This window comes from Empidonax traillii, unplaced genomic scaffold (genome assembly GCF_003031625.1).
Source record: "Empidonax traillii isolate 1590-97213 ecotype Southwest subspecies unplaced genomic scaffold, ASM303162v1 scaffold308:size980311, whole genome shotgun sequence".
In the NCBI taxonomy this organism is placed as follows: domain Eukaryota; kingdom Metazoa; phylum Chordata; class Aves; order Passeriformes; family Tyrannidae; genus Empidonax; species Empidonax traillii.
This window is the reverse complement of record NW_020955501.1, coordinates 630,742-653,385: the sequence shown is the minus strand read 5'-3', so window position 1 is coordinate 653,385 and position 22,644 is coordinate 630,742. Positions and strand designations below refer to the sequence as shown.

The 22,644-nt window shown below is 41.3% G+C and overlaps 1 protein-coding gene across 1 annotated transcript in view; it reads right to left on the bottom strand.

Moving 5' to 3' along the window:
- LOC114061036 (transmembrane protein 132D-like) overlaps positions 1 to 22,644 on the bottom strand; it is a 226,833-nt gene that overhangs the window by 152,672 nt on the left and 51,517 nt on the right. Inside the window, exon 3 of the mRNA XM_027891042.1 lies at positions 22,120 to 22,546. Within this exon, the coding sequence (XP_027746843.1) occupies positions 22,120 to 22,546 (427 nt within the window). The remainder of the gene's footprint in view (positions 1 to 22,119; positions 22,547 to 22,644) is intronic.

Genomic DNA, 22,644 nt, shown 5'->3' with positions numbered 1-22,644 from the left:
CAAAGGGATTGGGGAGAGGATTGGAAGAGTAAAAGTGAGAAACTTCTGGGCTGAGATAAAGGCGGCTTAACAGGTAAAGGAAAAGCTGCACACAAGCAAAGGAAAACAAGGAATTCATTCCCACTTCCAATGGGCAGGCAGGTGTTCAGCCATCCCCAGGAAAGCAGGGCTCTGTCACACCTAACTTTCCATTCCCCCAGCTTTACATGTTGACTGTGACACCATACGGTCTGGGATATCCCTTGTGTCAGCAGCTGGGGACAGCTGTCCTGCCTGTGTCCCCTCTCAGCTTCTTGTCCCCCTGCAGCCTCCTCACAGCTGGGGTGAGGAGCAGAAAAGGTCTCGACCCTGTGTAAGGTCAGCTCAGCAGTAACTGAAACATCCCTGTGTCATCAACACTGTCCCAGCACAAATCCAAACCACAGCCTGTACCAGTTTCTGTAAAGATAATTAACTCTACCTCAAACCAGAACCAGCACATTTCTCTAGGCAATGGGTGAAAAGCAAAGTAGCACATACCATTCTCACCTCTGAGATTGTTTTAGGGGTTTTGAGGGGTTTTGGTGAGTTTTAGACAGGGGAAAGGCAGACATCTGTTCCGTAAAGAACATTTTCCGAGCTGTAGCTGGAACCTCTCCCTCATAAAACGTGCAGGCAGTGCTGCAGTCCTGAAAACCACACTGCATCATTCCCAAACTGCAGAGAAGGTAAAGGATGAATCAACAAACATGGCAATGAAGAATTCAGTCAACTGCTCTGAAATTAGCCCATTTTGCACGCTGATTCTTTACACAGGAAGTTTGCTTTGAAGACCTGTTTCAAGTCCACGATAAAGGTACCTCTGCATGCGTCACGCACTGCCAAGCATTCCTTTGAACAACTGCCTTTGCAACTCCAGGCAGTTCTGAGAGGGACTAATTAAACAACTGCCCCTGCCATCATGAGTCCTACTGCGAGGAAACTGGTGATGACACGACACACGAACTGCAAGAGAAGAGCACAAACCAACCACGAAAACAACCATGGCCTGCCAAAGGGTGTGGGGGGGATGAGTGACGGCTGAGGGAAGTATTTAAATTTACTCTTCATCAGCTGTGCTGTGGTGGGGTGTGTGGAAAGAACCCCGAGACTGGGGACCCCCAAAGTCAGGAAATGTGGAAAAAAAACAGTGTAGTATTATAGTAAAAAACCCCAGCCTCTCTTATTGGTTTTACTGCTGGCTGTTGATAGTTCATCAACCTTTTATCTCTACTTTTCTGTTGATGTATTGCTTTCACTTGAAAGATAGAAAAGAAAGGTATTAAAAAAGAAAGATGCTGGGGGTAAATATTTTAGTAATCTCAGCCACAAACCTGTCATATTACAAGGATTACACTCCATTAGGATTGTGCAAAATCCATGGCAAAGCTTGTAATTCAGCCATATCTCGGTGACAAAAACCTCCTACTGTGCTGTAGGAATCCCTGTTTGCTAATATTGAAAACATCATTGAGGGCTATTTGTTAGAGCAGGGCTAATTTGGGAAAAGACAGCTTAAATCCACCAGTCAGTACATGTGTCATCCTGCTCTTTGCCCAGTCTGTTGGGATGGGGAGTCTGAGTGTAGCTTCCTTTGGAGAGGCTGTTTCCTGAGCAAAAAGCCCTGACACCTCCCATTCTTTGTCTTGGAAGTTCTGTGCTCTAGTGCTGGAAACAGGTGTTGGTGTTGGCTGGAAGAGCAGTTCTCAGGGGCACACTGGACAAGATATGACATAGAAAGCACAATTCTCAAGAGCCAAGGAGGGTATTTCCAACAGAGGCAGAGTTGTTGGCACAAGGGGCAATAAATCAGCCCCAAGGTTTTTCTGACAAAGTATCTCTGGGTAGGCTGGGAGTGACTGCTAGAGGAGATTTAATAAAACGCTACCCACTTAAAAAGAAAAAAAAAAAAATTTAATCTGACAGGCCCTCCTGAAGGCTAATTTGGAGACCTTCCCTCTAGGAAGCTCTGTTCCTGACACAGCTATCACGAAACATATGTATGTGCTGCACCAGTGCAGGGGGTACACTAATTAACTTTCATTCCACCTGGCTGAGGAAACCATTCTGAAGGGAGGAAGAGCCATGGACAGCATTGGAGAGACAAATACCAGGCAGGGCTGTTAGCAAATCCTACCTGTATTAGCACTAGGCAGCAGCTCTGGAGTATGTACAGCTCCAATGAATTACCTGATGTCAAATGTTCATTAAGTTTGCCCTTGAAGCGGAGCAAAGTTAGACTGAAATGTGGAAACTGGGTCACTCGGTGTGAGACTCCATATCAGAGGCGTTATCATATTTGGTTATGCACTGACTGATCAGTGCCAGAGCGCTGTCTTGAGATGTGCTCTGCTCAGAATATTGAATTAATTAAAATAGAAGTTAGTGCTACTGATGTTGGTGATACAGGAAAAGATTGCTACACCTGGTGAAAAACAAAGATGGCTAAAGGCATGAGGCAAACCAGAAATTTAACAGCAAAGTATCATTTAAAGTAACGTAATTCGATTTAAAATGAGATTTTAGCTCATTATTTCAGTATTTCCTAATCATGTCTTTCAAAGTTAAAAGGAAATGTCTTCAAAATGTTATTTGCAATAGATACTAAAACTAAGGACAATAAAGCAGCGGGGTAGATTCATATTTACAAATGTTCATTCATTTCCCAACACTGCTGCAAAGTGCACCTGTTTATCCCATCATAAAATAGGATGTTTTAGTTCTGAATAATTGGGCTTGAGCAAACAAGAGAGACAGAGAAAAAGAACTAAGGATTCAGAATTTCTTGGATTTTGCCCATGCTCAGAAACTGAGGACATGCACTCCGGGGGGATTTCAAAAAGCTCTTCTACATGCCCTCTCCAAATTACTGTGTCTGTGCAAATTGCCAGCTCTCATCTGCACTGCCTGATTTGAATGAAACTGGGTATAAGTCAGCTCAGAATTAATTCAAGCAAGGTACTGGAAATGTTCTCCTTACTCGTTTCATGTTCCGTGAGGCCACTTTGAAAGCAAACGTGCCACAAGTCCCATCAGGATCTCCTATTCCAAACATCAGAAATGAAGTTTCATCAAGCCAATAGGAATAGAAAGAAAATTTCTCAACCTCAGGTGGGTATTCGAGAGCTGGTGCCATTCCTGTTGCCTCACACACACTGGCTCTACTCCTGGAACCACTTTACCCTGCACTCATGGCATTGTTTTTTGGATGACATCATAGCAGAGAATTTTCCCTCAATGGGAGCAGAAGGAGGGGAGAAAATGAGCTCTGCTATCCTCAATATGCCTCGTCCCTATAACAACACCATCACTCACTTTGGGGAGAGAAACAGAGAAACTGGGATCACTTCACTGTAACCCACAGCACATCAAGTAAATTACTATTACAGTGACATAAAGCAGGGGGTCAGAAAGGCTCTAAGGAAAAGAAAAATTCTGCTCTGCTCCTTTGAAAGAATAAAATTGCCTGTACTATCCTGGGCAAAACAAGTGCCAAAGGAGGTTTGGGCGAGGCCAAGCAACACAAACAGAGACCAGTTATCAGCAGGTTGCTTCTCCTGTCACCCACTTGAATGAAAAAAAAAATGGACTCAGTCAAGCTGGACTATGGTGTTCTGGTGATCAAAAACCAGAAATGGTATTTTTTTCCAAAAATTCTGCAAGCTCACTGTTCTTACCAAAATCTAGTCTCGACTGTGTTTCACAAAACGTGCTCCAGAATGAGAACCCAGGATGAATGTTCATGTTCACAAATGTGTGTCTCCAGCTCAGCTCTTGTGGGTGAGATCACAGAAGGACATGGATTAGATAGAATTCTTGCACCCACAAAGTTTACTCAGTTTTACACTAACCTTCAAGTTCTGTAATGTGTTCCTTGTAGTTTTTCAGGGATTATCCAAATCCCATTTCCCTAAACATAAAAATTACCATTTCTGGGTGTTCTTGCCTGCTCAGAAATTTGCAAGCCTGCCTCTCACTTTTACCCCTAAAGAACTCTCCATACCATGTTCATAATTTATCTCTCTTTTCTGGTCTTTTCCTTTTAGCATTCACCCAATAAAACCATGATATTTATTTATAATCAAGGAACTTCTCACTCCATTCACTTCTTTGTGGCTTACTTAGAATTCCTTTCAGAAATTTTAGAATTTCTTTCAGCAATATATTGCAAAGCTGTATTAAATCACATGGCTTTGCTCAGCAAGATGTGTCTGGAAATCAAAGGGTGTAATATACTTATTTGCTCCTGTTCTGTGCAATAAATTATTTATTATGTCTATTTTTTCCATTGCAAGATTCCTAGACAGGTAGTTAAAAATACTTGAAGTGATTTATTCAAGGTTGGGAACACTTTCAGCATTTATAACAGATCTCAAAATAAGCCACGCTGCTTCCAGAACGTACTTCATTTTCATAAAACTTCTGAACAATTTAATAAATCTTCTCAAAAAACAGAAGTGTATAATCGATCTTAGAAACTTCCCATGGAAACAGGAGGTAACCTTCATTTTTTTAAACCCTGAGAGGCACCACCTCTCTTAGCTTTCTTAAGGGGCTACTGTATGTGTTATAAATAAGCACATTATTATTCTAAAATTATTGTCACTTCACCAAATTAATCTTTCCCATTATAAACCTGTTTTTAAATTCCCTTTCACTAAGTAGACTAACTCTAGATTTGAGTCCTGCTTCAAAGAGACTCTGTATTAATATCAAAATACAAATAACATCTATGTAAGATGAATTTAGTTCTGTCACATAAGCAGAAGGGTTTGGGGATTCCAAGGATATCTGGTGTGCAGTTTCTTTGTGTTACTATGATGTATTTGATCAGTTCAAGCCCCACTTAGTCTGATGTGTTATTGAGGTTTATACTGCAGCAGCCCCAGACTATAATTCTGAAGAAGAGTGCTACTGTTGATAACATTTTCCAAGTTGTCTCTGTCAAACAGTAGGGAACACATTCATAGATTTTTTTTTTTTTTTAGATGACTTCTGAAATATTTGAAAATACGTCTCATTTTAGAAAGATATAGAGACATATTGAAAAGTAAACCCTGTGCTGTAGACAGCTCTTCACTGAACAATGCTGGCAATCCTCCAAATGCCGACTCTGCCAGCTGAACAGGCTGATGGCCAGCCAGCCCCTTGGTAAAAACATCCAAACCCAGGAAGTCCCCACCCAAATGCCGCTCCCAGCAATGCACCTCCACCCTGGGATGTACCTTTTCCATAACACAACTCCAGGAGCTTCTCAACACCAGGGGAACCCAGCAGCATCAGCAACCAACGGGGTGCTGCAAAGCACTCAGAAAGCATTACCCACGAATTCACAAGGAAAGAACCATAAATCCCAAACCCATAATCCAAAAAAAAACCACACTCAGGTACCCAACCCACATCACCTCCCTCTCTGGGTCCAGCTGCAGTCTACCCTAATGACTTTCATTTGCAAAGTGTGCGTGGGTGACTGGAACAGAACGAGGTATCATTTTCCACCTCGGTGCAGCACCATTTTTCTCTTCCTGAGACTATATTAGGATTTGAGACAATCAGTTCTTTGGGCTTAATAACTTCAGTTTTCAGCCTCAAAGGAGTACAGAGCAATTCTGACACGCACTGAAATGAAGTCCAATTTATTGGGATTGAAATATAAATATATATCTATATATATCTATGTCTATATCTTGTCTTCTCTTACTGTTTTATATCTATTTTTTGACTTCAGGCCAACCTTTCCCTAGGAACTGCAAAGATTTAGTGGTAGCTCGCTGAGTTCTGCATGGCAGCCAGCCAGGTTTTAATTCCCCCAATCAGCTGATAACATGTTCTTCAAAGATTAAATCATTGTGGCACAGGAGCATGGTCCCCAACCTCTGCTTTTGCTGGCTAAGCCAAAGAGAGTCCAACATCTGAACAACCTGATTCTGCTTCATTCTGTAAAAAAAAAAAAAAAAATACTGATTGCCAATAAGAGGGGAGGGGGAAAAGAGAAAGCTACATCAAACATTTTCCTCTAAATCTCAAACCTTTAAACTCTAATCGTTGTGAAGGAGAGGTTAATGCATCTCTTAAGGATTTTGAATGCTGCCTCCTCTGCTGCGTCACTGGACAAATCTGAATCTAAATGCCTGTTCTCTGAATACCCACGGGGTATGAATGGCCCAGCTGAGTTTACAACAGTAATAAAGAACAGACTTCCAAACTGAGTGTGGACTGATGTGTATACAGCAGAGTGAAAAATAAACACACTAAAGCTGCTACATAATTCTGTCAAGCATATGGTGAAGTTGTGATTTTATTTAGAAAACAGATTGTAAGAGTGAAGTGATGACAGCTTGATTCTATATTGGTCAGTCATAAATAAGAGAACATTCTAATAGGAACTGGGCTTGTTACTGATCATGTGCCTCCACACAGATTTAGTGAGATCTAATCACTTAGAAAATATAGCTTTTTAAACTCATTTTGCAGCTTGTTTTCAACTCTACATTGCTCAGTTGGAAAAACCATGATCACTGTACCTCACGTTTAAGAGAGAGCTGGGGGAGTTAAACTTATGGGTTCAGCTACACATCCTAGTTCCTTTTAGTAAAAATGGATCCCTCTTGCCTCACAAAGGAGTCCTGAAATGAAGCCCCACACACCTCCCCAGCCCTCCCCTGGAGCAGCTGTAACACAACCATCAGTGAGTGTCTGCCCCTCCCATAAAACACTCCATGGGACCTCCCTTCATTTCCCAGGTTCAAGTTGAAGCAATGTCTGCGAGTTTTCTTTTGTATTTTCAAAGCTAGGAAGGAATTTCACACCTCTCAGACTGTCACTCAGCCCCAGGTGGAACACTGCAGTCCCCAAAAATGTCTGCAAGAACAAAATACCACCTCTCTTCTCATAAACCCCTCATAGCTGTAGCCTCAAGGTGTGGAAACCACACTTAAAAGCAGCAGCATTGCTGTTTCGGCACCATCTCACTGGTCATTAAGGCCTTGGGCACCTAAAGATGGAAACCTAAAGAGGAGATCTTGTCAATTCAGACTCAACCTTGTGCAACGTGCTCTAAGAAGACCCTGCTTGAGTAAGCAGGGAGGTTGGACCAGATGACCACCCTGGTGGGACCACAACCTTAGGAAAAAGCAGTTTATTATTCAAACTCACTTTAGAAAACATGTAAATGATAACAGCAGCTCATCAGTTCACATCTGAGCTCCGCTTTAATATTTCAGCCCATGGAAGAAGAACAAAATGTCAAAAAAATGACAGTGGCAGTCTTAATGAAAACATGTACTGTGAAATATAGCTGTTTATTCCCAGGTCAAGCCACTACAATCAATTGTCCCAAATGGCTTTAACACCAGCACTCCTGCCTGGTGCAGTTGGGAGCAAGATGGCTCAACTTCCAGTTGGTCTGTTCCTGTTCTCTCAGCTTTCTTTTTGGTTTTTTTTTTTGTTTTTTTTTTTAATCATTGTTACCAAATTTGACACTAACAAAGTTTCCCGAGTTTATTTTTCTTGTTTTACGTGTTGCTTCTTTTCCATACGAGCTCAGGGGCTTGTGAGGGTCAGAAGCAGATGGCTGCATCCCTTCTGCATCAACCACAAAGCACCGTCTGCTCTGACAACATTTCTGCCTCCGTGGTGCAGGTAAAACAAAAAGCCTGTCATTGTTGCTCCGTGTGTTGGACCAAAGGTGGATTAAACGCTGAATTTTGGTAATTGGTATTCCGGTAGCTGTTCACAAGGTACTGAAAATGGCTGAATACATTGCATTTCCTCGTTTGATTCTTCTGTAAGAGCAAGAGGAGCTACACTGAAATCTGTCAATGGCCCACCCCAAGGTGTCTCAGTGTGTGGTACATACCTATTACTGAAAACAATTACACACGAGGAGACAAACAGCTGATAATTACTAGGCTTTCCGTGCCCATTAGGTTAAGTATTCTTGAAAGTATATTCATCTGGCACCACATTTGCATTCTGATAGCAGATGAGAGAAATTGGATATTAAATCTATTGGCTCCCTCAGAGGGCAAACAGAGCAAAAGAGTCTATTAAATCACAAAAGGGGGGAAAAATTCCGAGCTGTTCCCCATGTATTGTCTGACCTGTCTTCAAAACCTGCTAGCGTGTTTAATACAACAAACTGGGAGGCTCTAAGGTATTCTAGGACTGTGCTAAAGAAAAATAATCAACTCTCCTGTTGACTTGACACTGGGCAATTTAGCCTCACATTTCTTTCTTGCTTCAGCTCACCTGACTGCAAAATGGAGGCAGAGATATTTTTGTAAAGGATTATGCATCCTAAAGATAAAATCAATATTATACATGCAAAAGTCCTTTTTATCACTTTTATTATCTGATTTACCACATCCTAATAATTTCTAGTTTTTCCAAAGCTCCCTGGCACATTTAGTAGTGAATGAATTAGGTCCTGCAAAGAGCATCTTCTCCTCTCACTACTAAGGACCTAAAAGTTTCTTGTCAGCACCTCCATGAATGAATTACACGTTTCATGCATGCACAGCTTGCATTGGTTTGTTGGGTTTTGTTTTCAAGGGATATCCAGATCCAACAGCAGAAATCTCTGAGGTGGTTTCAAAGCTCCTGGTACCCGAGTTTCATGTGGTATTGCAGTCACCAATACAAACAAACACCCCACCAGTAACAAGCTTGTGAGATGAATGAGTTACTGAATCCTCTCCCTCTTCATGGAGATGTCAGTCACCCCCAGACTGTGACAGTGCCAACGGTGCAGAGAAGGCCTGGCATTACATTTAAACTGTTCATTTCAGGCTCGAACAAAATGCCTCACCGGAGCAGAGAGCTTTTGTTTTAACTGAGCTGTCTTAGCAGGCTCCAGCAAACCCAGCTCAGCCTCTAGAAAGAGCCCTATCTACCACACTGTGAAGAGGAGAAGTCTGCCATAATTGAAAAAGATTTTGCAAATGCTGTCTTAAGAAATAAATGTACAGTCAATCTCTTGGTGCCTCTCAAGAGAAATTTTAAAAAGCACATTGCACTCACTAAGTTTCTGTCTGACAAGGCCAGTGCAATCTCTGCCAAATGCCATCCTTACAAGCTTTTCCTAAGACAACTGTAGGAAGAAAAACAAACAAACAAACACTGAGTCTATTCAGGAGCAGTTATTCCAAAGACTGCTGACACTGAATATATAATACTGCCTGGCTGGTCTGAAAACACAGACAAATACCTGAACGTAACCAGAGGGGACACAAAACATCAGGAAGGATTATTTCCATGCTCAAATGCACTCGTTCAAGTTCAAAGGCTAAAGTGAAAGCCTGTCAACTAGATAATGACTTAAAAAATTGCTTACGGCTTGGAGTGGCCACTGGAAACATCCTTCACTGCATCCACGTGCAGCTTTGAAAGCAGTTCCAGAGGGTTTGTGGACACTTGTTCTGGATAAGTGGCTGTAGAAAATTCAGTGTATTCAGAGTGGCCTGTACTCCCACACTCAGGGACAGGCAAGCACCAGGTACATTTACAGCTCCACATGCTCTCGACAGATTTCCAGGTAAAGCAGGTGAAACATCAGCAGGTGAAACATCTGCAAGGTCACCCAGTGCTGGTATGGAGAGACTTTGGGTGCCAACACACAGACAACCTGTCTCAGAGGCCACAAAGGTCAGTTCAGCCTACCTATAATCCCAGTCCTCCATCTGTAAATAAAGGTGGTGACAATGACTGTTCTATACAGGTGCACCAACATCTGTAAGTGAAAATACTGTACCACAGCTTTTTATAGTTATTGTTGAACTAGGCTGACTTCTGGCAGCTATTATTTTTTTTTCATTTTTTTTTTGTGTCAAATAGATAAATAATAATACACAGTAAGAAAAAGGAAAAAAAGAAAAAAACACATTAAATCCACTGTAGGTGGAACACAGTGAAGGAGGATGAGATCAGCTGTAAGTAGGCTGCTGTCCTATGTGAACTTCCACTTGATTATTATTTATCAGAGAACAGCACTTAGTCCTGTATTCAAAGTGCCTGAGAATACTTAGTACAAAAGCTCTGGTAACTCAGTCCTCTCAAAATTATTCTGAGCCACTAGAGTCATAATTACACTGTCATAATGAAGAGGGGAAAAAAAAAAACCCTTCGAACAACTAAATTCTTGTTGTAAATTGCATTATGAAAGTGGTAATTCCCTCTGAAGTAGGCATTATCATGTCTTACTGCCCACATCAGTTCATTACGGTGCCTCTGCCGTCCCAGTGGAGCCTTCTCTTAGTAAATGAATGTTTTGGGATGATATTGCCAACTCGGGACTTATTACTTAATTGAATATGGAAACATTTAGGCCATTAGCATACATTTAGAAGTGTCTTATTTCACAGATGTTAATTTATCCTGGGGAATGCCCTTCTTTCTTCCCCCCTCCTTTTTCTCTTTCAGTTCTTCCCCTGCAGCCAACTTATTTATTCAGCTAGGTCCTAGTTCACCCATTTGCAAGCCCATGGTGAACAGCTTGCTATTTTAAAACATTCCCAAACTGACATTTGAAGTGTGTTTTCCAAAAAGTGCAGAGCCAAGCACTTCCTATCTTCCCTCACAGCTGAAAAGTATCACCAACTCCAGATGATTAGGAAAGCCTAAACATATTTATCTAAATAATGAGATTTTTCAGGTATTCCAAATTGTTTTATCCACCTAATTATTATGAGATCTCAAAGCTGTGCAAAAAGCTTTTTTCCACGGGTATCTTGCTTGGGGAATTTTTAATTGAAAGATAATATATTCCCTCTAACCAAAGGGTCAAGAAGCTAGAATGATAAAATACACTGTTCCTTCATTATTAACATATATTGGGAAACTTAAATTTATGGAACTTGCCAACATGCAGAGGACCCTAAAGCTCCTAAAGTGAGCTCCTGGTCACTGCAGATGTGTGAAGTGCCAGGGTTTGGTTTCTTTATCACGTTTCAGCAAAGGCTGTACCCCTGTGTGGTCACACACAGGTTGTTGGGAAGTCCTGCTCTCCATCTGACACACGGCATGGGAATGCCTGAGGGTCCCCAAAAGCCTAAGAGGCTGTAAGATCCCTCGAGTGATACAATGATTTCCTGCACATATTTCTATTTTCACAAGCTACCTCAACTGGATCATTAGTTTAGAGCTCAGAGAGCACAAAATTCTCTGACCACTCCATAGGCAGCAGGAAGAAAAATGTCAAATGCTTCAGTAAAACAGAAAGTTGTCTGAGCATCCAGTTCTGTCTCAGGCCCAAATCCACGTAAACTCTTTGAGGAAAAATATGATTTCATTGTTCAGAACCATGAGGTAATTTAAATACCTTGCAGCCTGAGGTTTTGTGCATCCCGACTCATCCTCGTGCCATTTCCGAACCACACAACCTGATTAATGAGCTGTGTTTAGATATTTGCACAGGCCATCTCAGGCTGCTTGCAAGAATTTGTAGGAGCTTACAGCACACTCCAGCACCTGTGTTGGTCTTAGAGCAGGAAATTATAGTGGAGGAGAGACAGCACTATTTCACAAGGAGGTGTTTTCAAAGGGAGCCAGAGAAATGAAAGAGGCAAATACAATAGCTGCTTTTACTGAAACTCCTGTTACAAGTGTATATTGTTCCTTGCAGCAGCTTTGATGTTTATTCTCTGAGTGCAGCTCCTTTCTCTCTCAGCAATGCCCATACCTACAGCTCCCCTCCTTCCCCCTTGCACTAAAGCAGTGGATGGCTTATTTAAACACCTCTCTGAACTACAGTGGTAATGCTGAAAATTGACTTTCCCCTTTTGGGTTCAAATTTGTCCACAAACAATTCCTTCAGCTGGTGGGGGCCGACAATTTTCTTTCAGCTTGTACAGATTGCTCCAGCACACAGACTGGCAAAGCAATTACTGTCTCTGCTAAATCTCTACATAGAATTTATTTCTTTTGATTTGATAAATCAAAGTCAATTAGCATTTCTAGCTGCAGAGAGAAAAAAAGGCTTCATCCACAGAACTCTAAAAGTTCAAGAACCAGATGCAAGCAATCCTATCCCTTAAATAAAATAATAAACAAAGCAATCAAGGAAAAACCCACCAGATGATTTAAAGCCATTTTCAATCTCTGTTAGCTTGAGCAATGAACACTTAAAATAGGCAATTCTTCAAGAAGATGAAGCAACCCAAACACTTCAAAGCTTTCAGGTCTAAGGACCTGCTGAGACATCTTTTTGCCGATAAACTTTTACGAGGCACATCGCACCAAAATTCAGTGGACACAGTCAAGAAACGAATAGGTAGACCACAATTTAAAAAAAAAAAAAGTCAGAAAATAGTTTCCCTACGGTACTTCAGAGCAGATGTCTTTTCTGCTTACAGCAGACAAATGCACAATCACATGGATAAGTCAGAGAGCCACTGAAGTAGCTCCATAATATTTTGTGAGCTCGATTCTCCCATTTCAGCACAGCAGAACATGGCAACTTGCACAGGCTGGGGATTTCTGCCCAGCACAGCTTACATGGCACCAAACCCCCTGCGCCGCCCTCATTAGAAAGAGGAAGAATTGCCCTTTTGTTTCTGAAGAACTCGAGAATGCAAAAAGCTTTTATTCAAAGACCAGTCAAAAAATAATCAATGCAAACAAAATAATACTCAGATTTGTCTACAGGCTCCAAATATGCCCCTTTCTATCAAAATAATGAACAAAACCTCTATACTGAAAGTAACTGTGCTATTAAATATACACACATAAATGTATCATTAATGTTTCAGTAATGAAGCTTCTAAAGAGATCTGCAGAGGAATATATGCTGCACTAAGTGTTCAAGGATCCCATCAATTTGGGCAATTATGCCAAATATCTCATCTCTGGCTGTGCAGTTTTAATATCCTAAAGGCAATACTTCCTCTGTTGACAGCAAGTGTTTAGTTTTAAATTAACTGTTATAGATTTAGATCAGATTATATCTACTATAATACACTTCTGATCAATTATTTTGTGCAATGGAATATCCGCCCTGGGCTGTATTACTATTGGTATTCTCAGTGATGGGGTTAAATAGATCAGCCAGCACAGGCATTGATTTGGTAATAGCTGCTCCCTTTTCCTCCACTCTCATACAATTTCCATGCCATGGGTGATGACAACGACACCAGAGCCGTGGAGGATACAGTGGAACCACCCAACAACAAATAGGCAAGAAGTTAGAGGGTTTTTCCTACCAAAAAAAAAAAAAAAATCTTTTTTATTAAGTAAGGCTTTGATTAAAGTGAAAAAACTGTTGAAGGGTCCAGGGTTAAGCAGCTTTCAGCTAAAGATGTCGAATGTGTGATTGCCAAAACGCCAGTGGGAAATGGTGTGGGGAAGGCAGAGAATGGGGATGAATCTTCATTTTCTGCCCTTTTTATTTTTATTTAAAAAAAAAACCAACAATTGAATTTTTGTTCTGCTGCTGAATTTTTCCATCAGGAGAATAATATCTGGAAGGCCTAGGAACCAATCATATTCTTGGAACAGAGGAAAAATAAAACAACTCACTGGACGGGAAAGGCAATTGCCTCAGATGTGTCATTTGACAAAGCTGGAAAGCACAGAGGAACGGGAGATAACAGCAACAGTAAAACTGCATAAATAAGCTCAGGGATAAAATACAGAGATGATTGGTTTGAAAGTAGTTAGCACCAAGAACAGATGAAGGCATCGTTCCCAGCGGTGGTGGTGGCAGCAGTAACAGAATATGAAGACATTGTGGTGACACTGCCTGCCCTGTGTCTGGCAACTCAGCAACAACAAAAGGAGAGAGAAAACTGGTCTGAAAAGTGAGTGATGCTGTGCAAACTGGCACTTGAGAAAGCAACGAGGCAATTTATTAGAACATACCATGGCTTTACGTAAGTGCTACAAGGACGGGGCAGATCTGTTTATCTAAGTCATGACTTCAAAAATCTAAAAGGCCTCAGATTTGCCATCAGAAACGGAACACAAACGTTCCAGTATTTTTGTGATCAAAAATGCACTTTGAGAATGTCTGATGCATTCCATATGAGTGTGTTCATCCTGGATAACTTTTACCCTTTTACCCTTAAAAAAAGTGAAGGCAACACTGAGAAGTCAAAATATTTAAATAATTTCACATCAAAGAAGTTACTTTCTCCCCAAGAAATGTCTTATTCCTCAATGTACTTTGCCTTTGTTTTTATAAGTATTTTGAAAATTGGAAAAAAAAAATCCTTTCCTGGATGGAATTTCACGTTTTACTAGAATATTATAGGAAGAGAGAGGAAGTTCATTGACCCAAAGTTTTACGAGGATTTTGCACATGTTCAGCCGCCAAGGCACAGATAAAAAGAGAGCTCCGAAACTTGCCAGTAATAACTAGGAAAGAACAAGAAACTGCAAGGGACACGTTCATCAGGTGTTGGATGTATAATCCCCTGGTCCTGATAAAACAATGAGAAATCCTTGTCCAGATCAAACAGCATTAGGGGGAGCGTGTGCACAGCAAAGCACTCGGTGTTATCTCAACCCACAGTGTCTGGGGCTTCTTTATCTGTGTTAACACACCTTCAAGTCACACAGTTCCCACCACAGTGCCCTTGACCAAACCCTTCTTCCTGATGGCTCCACTCCCTCAGTCAGTGGGGGATTTAAGCACATCACAGTGACATCTCCCACTATTAGGTGGAAGGGTGATGGATGACAGGAGCAGCACCTGCAAACAAGGCGGCTCACACCTTGTCAGTGCCAATCACACTTACCATCTGTCTTCCATTTATCCAGCACAGACCTGACAGCCTTTCCTTTCATATTGTTTCATTTCTTACTACAAAGGAGCCTCTAATGTTCTCTCCATTGAGAACTAAGTAGTTCTACAGGAAGAAAATGAACCTCGTAGACATCGATTCCGTTAACTGGGGGGGTTGTAGTACCCCAAAATCTCCCCTTTCCTAAATAAGCCATCAATAAAACAAAGCAAAGCAAATAAACCTGCATCTCCCAGCTATAATCAAGTTATGTTGATTTTTGCTAACGTTCTTCAGCTCCCTAAATTAATGAGTTATATTGAAAAAAAATAGCTTTCCCCAGCTAAATCTCCCAGTGTCTCCAGAATGTGGCAGGAACAATTATTCTGAAGTACTGGAGCAGCAACCCAGCAGTGCAGTCCCAAAGAGCACAGCTTTGGGACACAAAACAAGTTCTTCTCATCTACTTTTCATCTTTTTCTATTATGGTGGAGGTTTTATAGTTGTGTGATGTGGACAACCCATTCTCTCAAGTGGTTGGAACTTGCCCCTCTGAGAAATGCAGAATCCCTAGAAAATACAGAGCCCAGATTTACTTTCCTGAAGCTTTCCTATGTCAAGATGGTTGATGTAAGGCAGGTTCTCTTTCTGTCCTCTGGGATAAAAGCAGAACTTTGGTGTTAAGAAGATAACGTGCTGTTGCACACAGACTAAAGGCTGACTCCCGGGATGGACTGTGTGACTCGAGTTTCACTGCCTGAGAAAACCAAATCCTAGGAAAATAATGCTTTGTTGTCAAAGAGCTCCTGTTACTGCAATGTTTGTAGTTACCAAGTGATCAGGAGAGGAAATGGAGGCAAACAGACCCCTTTCAGCAGGACAAGCAAAATGAAGCTGCCCAGTCTGTGACTGCACGGCCAGAACAGTGACCCTGCAGCCTGGTGGTCCAACCACTCGTGATCAGCCCTTGCCCAGGCTGGAGTCAGGCTCAGGGAAGTACTGACAGCAGGCTAAGAGTCCTGGAATACACTGCAGCCCTTGGTACTGCTGCAGTGCAATAAACCAGAATAATAGGGCAGCTGCAAAGGCCGCTCATGTGAGTAATGGTTTGCTTGATCTGTCTCTCCGTTTTCTGACACCTGCTCAGTCAATGTGACTTTGATTCTCAAGGCAGAGGATCTTAACTGGAAAAAATTCTAACAGAAGGAACTTTTTTCTTCTTCATATAATCTGCCAGTGCAACAGGAGCTAATAGAGTGCCCTAGAAGTCAATAGTTCTTAAGTACTTGTCTCCACACTGCTCCTGACAACTTTGGGACCATTAGCAAGTCACTTAGAAATGCAGGAGAGCTATTTTCCCATCCATAAGATGGAGACAATTATATTTGCTTGACTACCTCATAAACAGGCTATGAAAGTTAATTCATGCTTGTACAGTATGCTGAACAAGCAGAAAAAAAAAAAAAAACAACAGTCTGCTCGTGAAGCCTCTCACCAGCCAGTAACAGAGGTGTGATTTCACCTTGGCACTGCTGCAGAAAGGCCACCACTGTCCAAGCTTATATTAGGAAGTAACATTTATTATGATGAAACAATAAAGACACAAGGCTTATCTTCCTAGGTGCCAGTATGAGACCGCTGCTTACTTCAGATCTCCTGAAAGTGCCCTACACACACATTTTTACGCCTTCTAAAAATCAAGAGTCATATCCAGCCTCTAACATTAGAGACATGAATGCTAAATTTGCTATAATTAGATATAGACCTCCTGATCCTTTAAGGTCATATTGCCAAAAAAACCCTTTTTGCCTATGGCATCATCTCTTGGTGAAGAGGTTATAGCAAAAACAGTGACAACACAACCTGGGGAAACAACACAACCTGGGGAGCCAATGCTTGTGAAGGGGTTGTGGACCTTCAGTCCAACCTCTTGCATTACTGCTGAACAAGACCATGACCTGGCACCATCAGTCAGGTAACCAATTAACCATGAATGGAAAACTGTAAATTCCCTGCTCTGTTCTTTGCAAGCACAAAGAACTGACAGAAAAATACTGAATTCATGTTTACAGCAAGACTGAACAGTGAAAGAGTTGACGTTTGGAGGCTTTAATTCAAAAGAATCAGAGAGGTTTTAATTTTTTTTTTTATTTAATTCCTCTTCTCTCCCTAGTTTTAAATTGGCCAAAGTAGGCCATAATAGGAAGGAGGGGGGAAAAAAAAGTCAGTTGTAAGAGGACTTTAGAAGCTGTTTAAACCAAAATGTGGAAGGGGATGTTTAAGTGACAGATTCAAAGCTATAGTAGGAGGAAGTGAAAAATGTACAATTTGATTCTTTTCAATCTGTTAGAAGAGGTACAAATTCGAGGTTTGGATACCATGAAATACTCACATAATCTAAGGCCTAGAGAAAAGCCCATCTCATTACAGAGTTTTATGTGGTTGGTCACCTCCCTGATCACCACTTATTCCCTGATGATTTCTACTACCAAAATATGATTTAGTTCAGCAGTAAGAACGAGATTTGATTTAGCTCAGCACTACAAGAGCACATAAGCAATTTGATAAAATGCCAGTCTTGTTCAAATTTTCTTGCTGTATAAATGGAGTGCTAATGATGTCAACCCTGCTCCCCTCATGTATTCATTCACGCAGCCCTTTCCATGTTTGATGGGTTCTTATTGATCGATTGTCAGATAAAACAGCAAAGAAGAGAAGTTCATGTAACAAACTCTTGAGGCCTTTTAGGAAAAATATTTCCCAATTATCAATAAGAACTGCTTATTCACTACCACAGTTTCACAATTATCATCAGAAAGAAGGCACTGAAAATACCACAGAGAGACCACAAACGCTGTCAACAGCTTATTAAAATGGCACCCACATATGTCCAACCCCCAGCTTGGGTTTACAAAGGTAGAAACAACATAGATGGAGTTTATACAAAAGCTCAACTTTCTCACAGTATCAGAGGTTTACAAGTTTCTATTACAACCTTCTGTCATTTCCTCAGAAAAATGGTATTTCGTTATTTTCTTTACTTCTTTCCTCCAGAAATCTGTTGATGGAATTTGACAGTGAAACCCAAAACTATATTTAGGATAGGACAGCATAATACCAACTCAGCAGTATGAAATCAGGACCCTTCTTACTGATAGTGAGGCTAAACTGGATTTCCTCCAAATGAAAAGATTTTTCCAATAGCTACTCACTGAGCAGCAACAGCTAAAGACAACATTTAAGTGGAGTTGGGCTCCACCAGATAGTCCAAGGATACAGCTCTCCCTTCATCTGCTAAGCCTTAGAGAGAAGGACATGCAAGAACAGCAAACACAAACTGCATTGCAGCTCAAAATTAAACCAGGATGCATTTCTAGGGCACAGGATCATCCCACCAGGACGCTTCTTGCTGCCCTCAGTGGCACATCGTGCCAACTTCTCAGCTGCTGGCAGAGTCCACAACATCAGGAGAAGAGAGATGGAGGTGACATAAAAGGCACATTTCCCCGTGTCCTGGTAAACTCTGCTATCCCAATTTCTAAATCAGATCCGGGAAACTAGAGGATCTACAATCATCAGTTGCTGTCAGAACTTCATTTACTTCTGTAAGGTATTAAGGGTAATAAGTGTATCTAATTTAGCACGCAGGATCCACTAAGTATAATTATATATTGAATAACTGTTAAACTACTTTTTTCACTCGTGAATTTATCTAGGCCTGACACTCAGCAGCCCAAGGCAATGCTGTCTCTATAATTTCTTTGCTGATTCACCTCCAGAAGTAGGAAAGCAAATTTAAGAGTTTGCAAGCAGAAAGTATCAATCCTGTTGACTTTAAAAGTAAAAAGGTTGTATTTATGAGGCCCAGCAAAAACATGCTAATAAAAAAAAAAGACTGGATCTACACTGTAGATTCAGAAAACTCACATTCTTAAGTTTAGGAAATGGTAATTTGGGCTGAGTGCAAACAGGAATTATAACTGCATAACACCAGAGCTTTGAGGCTTTAACTCCTGAAGGCGTTTTGAAGGACTGACACGAAACAATACTTTTGGTTTTCCATTCTCAGCAAAACACTTCAGAGGAAGATTTCCTCTCACTTTCAGTTCCCAATATACGTATCATGACATCTGGGGAAAAACAGCAAAGCAAAATAGACTGGACTATTCCCTATGAACTTCGGGAACCTTCCGGTGCCTGTGATGGGAAGGGTGGAGAATCTCCAGGTGACACAAGAGTGTCCAGGACTGCACAGGCTGTACATCCAGGGCTGGTCAGTGCTGAGGCACTCTTGAGGTTTGCCTTTGAGCCCTGAGGTCTGGTTGAGGGCTCCACAGCAGCTTTCTTTGGGCTGGGATGTACAACATCATTGTGCCTCTGCACACAACCCTCCCACGGGGCCAGTTACAGACAATGCAGCCAATAATTAATTCACATTCAAAAAGAGAGAAGATAATAGGATAAAGGCACAGGACATTCAATCACACGTTTTATAAAGACATTTAATACTGCTTCTCTGGGAAGACTTAACTGCCTGTTGCCTGTATACAGCGTGTCATCATCAAATCATTGTTGATACTGGCAGTGATAAAATGGCTTCAGAGAGATTAAGTGACTTGGCCAAGACCAAAACAGGACACAAGTGTGTGAATGAAGCTGAGAAATCAGTTTCCTAAGGCTCAGTGCTCCTGTCTGAGCTCACAGCCTGGTGCTTACAGCAGTGTTCCATATTTATCCATCATTTACATTTTATCTCCTTCCCTTCCTCTGACTCTCACATTCGTAGAGAATCAAGACAGACATTTTTAATCTCTCTAGATCATGAAAAAGAACACCCTGGATCTTGGCCCTCATGGTCCAACTCTCTCACAAAGTTCAAAGCAGTCCATCAGTTTCCTGTTTACTACTCTAAACCTTCCATTGCACAGAACAGCAGCAGGAGATCAAGCCAGTGGTACCTTTCCCTATATATTTTAGTATTTAGCAGTGTCTGGAAGGCTCCCCTTGAAGACATTTTCCTATGAGAAAGGGGATAGAGTTTAAGTATAATAGTTCTGAAACAAAAAATATTCAGCAGTGATGAGTAATATTTTTTTTTTACTTTTGGCTGTTTTGCATGTCTGTTTCTTCATTTTTGACCTGTATATCCTATATTTTCCATCTGTTCAAGCCATAATTTCCAGTCCACTGGAGCAAAAGCAATGGCAAAAGCATTTTGCCAGCAGCCCTTGGCCTCACTCTGTGAATACAGTTCCAAGTCTTGCTGCCACTCAAGGTGGAGCTTCTAAAAATAAGGGACTGTGTCAAAATAAAAATTAATACAGTTTTTTTTTTTCTCATAAAAGCACTATAACAGGGGAGGGGGGAAGGGACCCTTTCCTTTATCAGAGGGAAGATCAGAATGAGAAGAGACCAGCTAGATGTAGAACATGCCATGCAGGGATGACTGCAGAACACAGATGCTACAATTCTGACCAAAAAAAAAACCCACCAAGAAAAAAAAAAAAAAAAAAGCTTAGACACACTGTAAGTAGATCAAAGACAGGCAATGGTGCTTTAGAAGAGCAGTTAAACAGGTATTATAACTACTCTGATATTGCAGCAGATTATAGTCTAAAAACCAGGTGCTGTTAGAAAAGCAGGTCGAGAGAAATCAAAACTCATGAAAGCGACATGAGTAACACAAGCTGTTACAGAAGTTTGTTTTTAAAAGGTAACAGCAAACTGATGTTATTGAAGACAAGAATGCCACACTTTTCATTTTGAAACCGTATTTGCTAGCTATTTTTAGCTTTTTTTGGGTTTTTTTGTTCCATGAGACTTTAGATCTCAAAATAAAAAGCTAAAATTCAAACACAACTTTTCCTTTTCGTTCCAGAAAATTCATTTTAGAAGCATTCCTTTCAAAGCTCAGGTGTTCAGTTTCATCCTAATTGAAACAAAGAAAGGTTTTTGAAAATTTTATAAACCTACATGTAATACAATTATCATGGTTATAAGTAGCTCCACTTTTAATGGATTACAGCTCATGGAAATGTAGGTGCTTTGAAGTGAGATTTTTAAGTCTCTACATTTACAGAGTAAAAACAATGAACAGTTTTCACCTTAATTATCATTTAGATATATAAAAAAAAGGGTTTTAATGTTTATATTTAAACCAGTTTTCATATAGAGTAGAAGTTTCCATGCATGCTTGATGTGATATCCCTTTAAAATCATTAGTGTAGAGAAAGATAAAGCCATCCCTGAGTGCTTGCAGTGAGAAACTCAGATTGTCTGTCTCAAAATTAGTCACTCAGGAAACAACTAAAATCTGAGGCAGATTGACTCAGAAAATGAGAAATTGATATGGTAAGGAGAGAAGATTTGCTCCTGATGTTTGTCCTCTACCAGATGAAAAGGGAATAATTGTCCTTGAGTCAGCAAACAAAGTGCTGTGGTTGTTCTGTTTATGTCTCACACACTTACAAAGGAAAAACCACCTGATTTTATGGCAAACCACCTCCTCCCAGAACCCCCCACAAATCTCCCTTGGGGAAGGGGAGGGGAAAACAAATTACCAGCTTGAGCTCTTGAGTCCGTGGAGTCAAATCTGAGTTAGTTCTTACTCCAGTCCAAGGCAGACACCCAAGTTCAACAACATTGCATTGACAGCTTTGTGCCATTCTAGTAACCGGGCCCTGAACCATACCTAGGTGACTTCTCCAGAGGTTTCTGGAGTTTGAGATATGTAACCACCAGAAAAAGGAGTGTGTGTGTCATCTCAAGTCATAGAAGAGCATGATTTCCAAGGTGACAGCTCCAAGCATCCCCAGTGCTCAGCACAGTTGGTGGTTGTGGCACATCTGGGATGTCTGTGCAAGTGGGGAGTTCACTGCCCCCTCCTATGGCCCAACCTCCAACATTCCATAAAACAGACTCAGGCTTACCCCAAGTTGGAGAGAAATGCTTAAGCACATGAATCCTACTTAGATGCCTAATTCTCACTCATTTCCTATAAATACCTTTGCAGATTTAAGCTTTAGCAATCATGAGTTCAATGAGAGATCAGGAGAACTGCAAACTCCAGTTCTGGAAATTTTAAATGTTATCTCCTATTAGTGCATAGATATGTTCCAGCTCTAGCATTTCAGTCTTTGTAAGTACTCCTCAAAGGACAACTTTAGGAAAAGGCCTTTCTCACTCCAAGAGATCACATCTTAGATAATTCATACAACACCAGACCAAACAATGTAAGAAATGTTGAACCAACCAACTGCAACACAATTTCTAGAGAGCAGTAAACTGATGGACTGTTAGACAATTCATGCAGAGAAAGCGACTTCCCAAGCCAAGAGTAGAGAAACAAAAAATAAGGTACCAAAGAAACACAAAATGGTCTTACCTCAGCGTGAACTGATCTTCTGTTGAGTTTTTAGCAACAGATACAAGGAAAGTCAAAATGTCACCTTGCTTGACAGTCTTTGGTGCATACTGGATGACAACATTATTATCCAATCTCATTTCACTTAAAGAAGGAGCAGCCTGCGTCTGGTAAAGGAAAACACTTCCAATCCTCTGCAAGGGAGGTCCTGACTCATCAACGTCATTGCGCCCTGATCGGATTCCATTAGTTTTCCTCACATCCTCCTTGGTGCACTCCCCTTTCTCATCCCCCGGCTGGATGGAATAGTAAAGCTCCACAGGGCTCCCTTCAGACTTATCCGTTTGTTTCCTACGGCCCGTGACGACCGTGGGGGGGTTGAACCAGCTGGGCAGGAGCTCCAGCTCTGCCACGCACAGCCCCAGGTCCCCTTTGAGCCGGCAGCTGCCTCGCACTTCCCGCGTCTCCCGGAAGGCGAACACCCGCAGGCAGGGCAGGCGCTCCGTGGTGCTGTAGTCATCCCAGTCCCTGCCCACGATGTAGAAC